The sequence below is a fragment of the Cyprinodon variegatus genome, unplaced genomic scaffold (assembly GCF_000732505.1).
Source record: "Cyprinodon variegatus isolate N-32 unplaced genomic scaffold, C_variegatus-1.0 Scaffold1259, whole genome shotgun sequence".
In the NCBI taxonomy this organism is placed as follows: domain Eukaryota; kingdom Metazoa; phylum Chordata; class Actinopteri; order Cyprinodontiformes; family Cyprinodontidae; genus Cyprinodon; species Cyprinodon variegatus.
The window spans coordinates 76575-83870 of NW_015151712.1; the positions used below are offsets into that span (position 1 = coordinate 76575).

At 35.4% G+C, this 7296-nt stretch overlaps 1 protein-coding gene across 1 annotated transcript in view; it reads left to right on the plus strand.

Moving 5' to 3' along the window:
* The window catches only part of smyd3 (SET and MYND domain containing 3), an 89685-nt gene that overhangs the window by 8938 nt on the left and 73451 nt on the right, over positions 1 to 7296 (plus strand). Inside the window, exon 2 of the mRNA XM_015401795.1 lies at positions 6966 to 7029. Coding sequence (XP_015257281.1) covers positions 6966 to 7029 — 64 coding nt within the window. The remainder of the gene's footprint in view (positions 1 to 6965; positions 7030 to 7296) is intronic.

Genomic DNA, 7296 nt, shown 5'->3' on the forward strand with positions numbered 1-7296 from the left:
GGCTGCTAGCTTATCTGTTTGCTGTGACTCTCCCAGACGAAGGGGGAGCTCATCCCTGCTTCCCAACAGCTGTGACTGAGAACATGAGACATTATGAATGGTGACGTTGGTCAGGACTTCAGGTTTATGAAGCTGGAAACCAACTGGTAGATCAGAGCATGGGAGCTGGTAGAGTCTAAGTTGAAGTTAGAGATTAAAATATTCTTTAAGCGTTGACTTCCATTGATCTTCAGCTATTATCAACCCTTTCCTTGCCCTGACCCTGACAGTAACTATAAACCTAAACATTTACTGGTGCATACCTCACCCTAAACTAAACCAAACTCCTATTTAAGGCCAACAGTAGATGGCATCAGTGACTCTTTAGAAGCTCTCTTTAAAATATTTTCTAATCCTTTTGACAGTCTTTCATATTTACTTGGTAAAACTCAGCAATAGTGATGCTAACAAACAGATAAACTCTACAAGATGTTCCACATGTTTTCATCTAAATTTATTCCAGCCTGAATATTTCAGAAGTGCTGCAGGTAACAGAGGAATTGATCCATGCAGCCCACTAACTAAAATTGTGGCCATTTACAAAAGAATAAAAGAAAAGGTGGCACATATTTATTCACCTTACCATTTTAGAGTAAGGTTTAGCACTAATGGCGGGGAGAAGAGTTTACTGTGTAGTTATTAACATACAAAAAAGCTCCGGAAGACTTCTAATCGGAGTAGAATCTCATGAACGCTGTGCTGCAGCCCATACTCCTGGGGAATCATTTGGCATGCTGCACACACCAGGAGGGATATGCTGAGGTAGGCCTAATTAGATGTCTTATGGCAAAGAATACAAAAAAACTGACCACATATACACCGATGGAAGAACACAGATCTGTAAAACTTGCATAATGATGGAGCAACCAGCATCTCCTGGTTTCTTCAAATTCTAATGAGTGGCAGCTTTAATGACCTGAACATTCCTTCTCTTCTATTTATTCCTGTCTCATTCTTCTAGTTCTTCTGTTTCTATTGTAGTTTGGCTTCCCAACATTTATTCCTGGATCATCAATTTTTATTTACATGTTTTCTAATTTAGGATGAAAATAGAAATACAAAAAAACAAACAAAAAAGAAAAACGGTATTGCTTCCGCCTGTCTCTTTTTTTACCAACAAAAAATGGAGAAAACTTAATAAGATACTTATTTATTGGTTTAAATACTTATTCATTAGTCTTAAATATGGCTGCTTGATAATTGAAAAACGCACAGTATTATTTCATTAAACAGAGTTATTATTAGGTGTTAATTTCTTTCCAGGAAACATAGACTCTTCATAATGAGTGGCTAAATCTGTTCCTGGGAAATGGAAACTAACCATTTTTAGGTTGTTCATCTTAACACAATGGTCTTATTGAAAAAGGTGAGGTTTGTTATGATTTCTACTTTTTTTTTACTATTAAAAAATTTTCATTACTTTTTTGAAACAAACCGTACTTAAATGTTTTGTCTACGTGATTACATCACTTTAACTATCTGAAACAAAGGGTTTAATCAGCACTTAAGTCATTTTTTATCAAAAACTTTTTTGCTCATGCTTAAGCTTTTATTTTGAGTACCACTTTAAGATAATGTTGCTCTTGAATACATGTCTAGGCCACTCTGTCGACCTCTGACCATTGGTGCTCCTAAAAAATTCTTAAATATCAGTTTCATGTTGGTTAAAACAAGAACGACTAAGCCCCACATCCTTATCTGACTAATTTTATTTATTCTTTGTCATCTTCCTTCTATTGTTTATTGGAAAGCTTCAACGGACTCCTGGAAGTTGCTATAAAATTTGCTGCAATCATCAAAACTTGCTTGTCTGCTGCTTCGAGAGAAACCATTAAACTTAACACGTTATAGAGATTTTATTCCTATTTTTTAAGGCTTTTAAAAAATTTATTTATTATATCTTTTGGAAGTAATCTCTACAATGTTACTGTTGTTTTATGGTTGTACAGTTGTTGGCCGAAGCAAACATCACAGGATTTACAGAATTAGAGAGAAGCATGAAAGTTTACATTGAAGGTTTAGTTGTTCACAGTTTGCTACAGTTGTATTACAAAAAGTGACAGGAGTAAGATATTCTGATGGAATGTAATAAAGGATTTATATTTGAATTACAATAACGGTGTATAGCCAAGAATAATGTGTCAATATGTTAGCTGACTCAAGACACATTTTAATAAGCAAAAAAGGTTTTATTCAAAGTATTTTCAAACAGACCTTTTTCATGACTGTTAATTACTTTTTTTTAACTACTACTACTTCGTCTACTTTATCATAAGTACAAACTTGGGAAGTTAATATGTAATGTCCAACCAAAAGAAACAACACACAAAATAATCTATTTAAATTTATACTCAGCAGAACAACATCATTTCACTGTTGGGATTCCTTGGAGATGACGAATGCCTCTGCCTAACTAACAGATTATACAGATGTTGGTTGTCAGGGACAACCCTGATTTAAAATATGCAATCACAAGCCGGGAAATGTCCGAAAATTAGAAATTTAACAAGTATTGAGGGAAAGAAGCAAAAATAAGAAAACAATATGACATTGAGGAAGAGTAGGATGGCATTAATTCCCCATTCTGGACGCTACTAATGAAACCCTTTTAATGTTATTCATGAGTTTTCCTACTGTGCCTGTAGTCCAGATATGGACCTGCCATCTCATCCCGCAACATCTGACAGAGACTCTGAAGAAACACTGAAAAATGATGAAGAGAGAGGAGGGGGTTGATTCAAGGAAAGAGGGAACTTGGCTGAAGATGAGACGGCTCTAGAATCGACTACTCAGCATGAAAACAAGCTACTCTTAAAAAACAAGAAAAAAAACTGATATAATTATGCCGCAGAATGCTTGTGAATGCTTGGAAAGTGAATCCCTCAAATACTTTTTTTTTTTTTTGGCAGATTTGGCCCGTTATTACATTAATCTATTTTCAGTATGTTAAATCAGTGTGCATAACTATGATACACTTAACAAAGGTGCACATGCTGCTGGAGCTTCGAGTTGAGTCGTCTCTGTATTTGAGTCATGAAATAAAAAGCCAAGAACGTGTGTTACTGCTCCTAAACTAAATTATTAAACAGTCAATCCAAAGACTCTTGGCTGTACCGCTGAGCCAGAGGATAAAACAAGGTTTTTTATTATTGTGGTTGACAGTAAAATATTTCAGAGGGCGGTTTCATTCTCTCATGGCATGTGTCAAGGCAAATATATTTATGTACCATGAATTGTCTTGCAGAGTGAAAGTTTCCAGTTATTTATATTCAAAATTAAACTCCTTAAGGCCAGGCTGAAAGCGACATAACTGATACCCGCATTTGGTGACCTTGTTTCCATTTTTTTCCCCAATTTGATTATCTTAAGTATTTTAATGATTATAGAAATAGATATAATCATAAAAATGCTCAAATCATGCACACAATCAATTGACTTATAGATTATCATTTGTAGATATCTTATTTTAACCACATTTCAATCTGGACCACCAGACTCATACGATAATTAACCAATACTGAGTCCAGATTAAACCAAAATAAGTATAAATGACCTTCTGCAGGTACATGCCGGTGTCCCATCAGCTGATTTTCTTAAATAAGTCCAAATCTTTCTGTTTTATGAAGATACATTTGGATGAACAATTAATCTTTGAGGCAGTGTATGCTTATTAGTTCTCATCACAGTTAAATAGGAATTACCTTGAAAATGATTGGTTATATTCCTGGTATTACTTGCTCCAGTATAATCAGGGTTTATATTGCATAAAAGCTTGTGTTTGCACATGCTATGTTACACATGTACTTACTGCAGAGTTAATGCCAGCTGCAGCAATGTTCCGGTTACTTCATTAGTTAACGCCACACTATATACTTTGGTATCTGCAATGATAAAGATGAACTCAACTAGAGCATGCTGGATGCTGAAACTGAAAGAGAAGCTGTTTGGCCATCTAATAAACTTATAAAATACTTGGGATAGAATAAAAGTTTCTCAGATGCAATATGGCAGCTTTTTATGAATCTGCTATTGTAGACGAACAGGATTTGTTGTGTGGCATCAATGACGGCCACATCTGTTTCAGAAGTCACAATTTTCTCGATTATTCTTTTAAGGTGAAGCTCACGTGATTATGTTTTTACCACAGCAATAAACACATATGTGGTAAACAGATGGTGTCCAGTTTACTCCATAGCTACTGAACACGTACAAATCCTGTAGCTTCCTGATAAAGATACAAAGTAAAAAGGATGGATCTGAGAATGGTTTTCTTGTTGTCAGGGGTCTCACTCGGTTTATGTGTTTAATAGGACTTAAACTTTCTAGTTTATGAGAAAGATTGCATTTAAATTCTCCATGTTTAGGTCTTATCTGTTGTTTTTGCTCCATATCTAAAGCTATGGAAATGTCTCTCTTAATCTGTGGGTGACTTTCCTGTTTCTGATGGATCTCAATGTGACATGAATAATTGTGTTTTCATCAGGCAACGTTATAAACTTACCACCAAGATCGAGGCTGGAAAAGGTCGTTGCAACTCATGCCCAGTGGCAATGAAATCTATGAGACAGATGGTGAAGAGAAAGGCTTGGTGAACAGGAGAGAAGGGTGTTTTTAAAACCTTCTGCACGTCTGCTGCCTCCTTGGGCCAAACACAACAGTCGTGTCTTGAAATGCACAGATTGAGACACATTTAATCTTTGGTCTTAATCTAATGAAAAGAGCCATAGTTTGTCAGCTAAGCCTAAGTGGGCTAATGTAATATCATCCACCATAACGTGTATACCACATTTTGGGTGTATGCTCATATTAACATTCATTTTTCAATTCAATTATTACTAGATAAGAACTTTTACTCTATATTGTCTTCCTTTTACCTATTTATAGTAATCCATAAAGATTTGTTGCTATTTATTCCAAAAAACCTGAAACCTGAAAAAAAAAAACGTTACCCAGAGATAACTTCAAGATGGCAGTGTGTGTGTGTGTTTTTTATTTTTTTGACAAGTATAATGGTGGGTCTTTTACTGTGCTGTGCTTTTGCATCCTGAGGCAGAATGTATAAAGTTTTTCAACTTTTTAAAGATGCTTGACAAAAATATCCATTATTCACCTACATTTCCCCCAAAACATCTTGATGTTCACAACAATGTTTGGAAAATATTCTATGTTGTGATGAGAAAAAGTGGAGGTGGACATCATTATGATCCTATCCTACTGTACTACACATTGCAGCAAACCACTCTGTTATTCTGTTTGGTTTCATTTTCTATTCTGTTATCTTTTACTTTTTCAGTTCTTTTTTCATTATTACTGTAGCGGCACTCCAGCTCCTTTAGTGTCTTCTGTACCGCATGGAAAAACAGCCTAGCCACAAGAAGTGAAATGTTAGCAATTCCAGATAATGTTCTTCAACTTCTGATGTTTATTAAAAGAATTCCAGATAATGTTCTTCAATTTGTGATGTTTATTAAAAGAAAACAAAAATAAGAGAATATCTACATTTGCATAATATAAACTCGATCAAAAACTGTGTTGCTTCCAGCATATCTGTTTTCCCTCAGTCCTTACATACAGTACGTAAAAGCAAAAAAAAAAAAAAAAACACGTCTACAATTACAGCATGCAGGAATCCCAAAAATTAGCATTTCTATATTCTATGCTTTTAATATTAGAGTTTTTAAACTTAAATTCTAATCTTAACAACAAAAAAAATATCAATCTTGTATTTTAACCCTTTTTAAAACTATAAATGATTGTGTTTCAAATTGGCTCTTACAATTAACCTCTTTCATTTTATCGTCTTAAAAACTGAAGGCAAGTCAGGCAGCCAAACCTGAACACAACTTTGCATAACACTTCCACTTGAATAAGTTTTATTTTAAATTTTTCTTTTTAATTAATTATTCGTAGATATTAAATGTTAATGTTTTTTTTTTTTGTGGTATAGTTTATTCTTGCATTTTTTTAACACACACACATGTTCAGCTCCATTACCATTCCTTGCTCTCGATGTGCTGGTAACTCAGCTATTAGTGAACCCTTGACTTTTTCTGCAGCACATTATTAGCAGGAAAACAGACCCTAAATAAACCGACTCAGTCAGTCCTTCTGCTCTCTCCACCAAATAATCCTTGTTTAAAATAAGATACTGCAGCCAATCTAGCCATGTAGATTATTTGCAAGGCTTATGTTAACCTACACAAATACCCACTCAGGGAAATATCCTTGTGAGTCACATCTTCTGTGTGTGTGTGTGTGTTGAAGCGGAGGACTCTTGGCTGTCTGTAATTGGCTGCAGGGAGCAGACAGACTCAGCCTTTGCTTGTTATCAGAGTTGAAGCTAAACTGGAAAGGGGCGGCAGTATCACCCAGACAGACATAGCAGACATAAATGCAAGAGTAGGCACAGTTGTCACACATCATCACTGAGACACATGGGAGAGGTGATTAGCGGATGCAGTGAGGAGAGGATACCTGAATGCATTGTCTTTAAATGGTCAAACGAGAGATTGTGAAGGTCGATAAAAAATATCTGATAGTTGTGCACAATTGAATTAGTTCAGCAAATAAAATAAGAAAGCTTGTTTCTATAAAGAAGGTCAGGGCAATGAAAGAGGTGTTCCTAGGAAGCATGAAGGCTTTAAGGATGACTTGCAGCCAAACAACTGATGAGCTTACTTTATTTTAAAATGAAAATCTGACTTCTCAAACCCACACAGCTGCTTCTACTGCACTACAGTTTAGTCATTAACTCTGAAAATCATCCTTAATAATTTCTTACCCTGGCCTAAATGGTTTTGGTCACATCTAAATTGACATTACGTGATTTCATCTCTGCGAAAATGAGTTATGAAAAGCAGCAATTTTTTCCCTGGAAGTGTCTGTCAGGTATTGAATATATTTTTTTTCCCCCCTCTCCTGTCTAGACGAGAGTCCTTGTTGAGATGTTCTCAGTGCAAAATGGCACGATACTGCAACACAGCTTGCCAGGTAGGTGACTGATTGAGTTTGTGTTTTTCTCGATGTCAGAAACAGCTGAGGATGTGCTTTTAATGAGGATCCCTGGTCAGATTACAAGTACATTTTGAAAATAACAAACTTCAGAAAAGGATTACATATATTTTTCATTTTGGCCACATTTCAATATAGAAACTTTTTTTTTTTTTTTAATTTGTCTGATTTAGGGCTAGCCTGACGTAGTCCGACTCAATTCTAGTCAGAATATGAGTCTGATGCTGCTCCATAGAGCTGTGATTA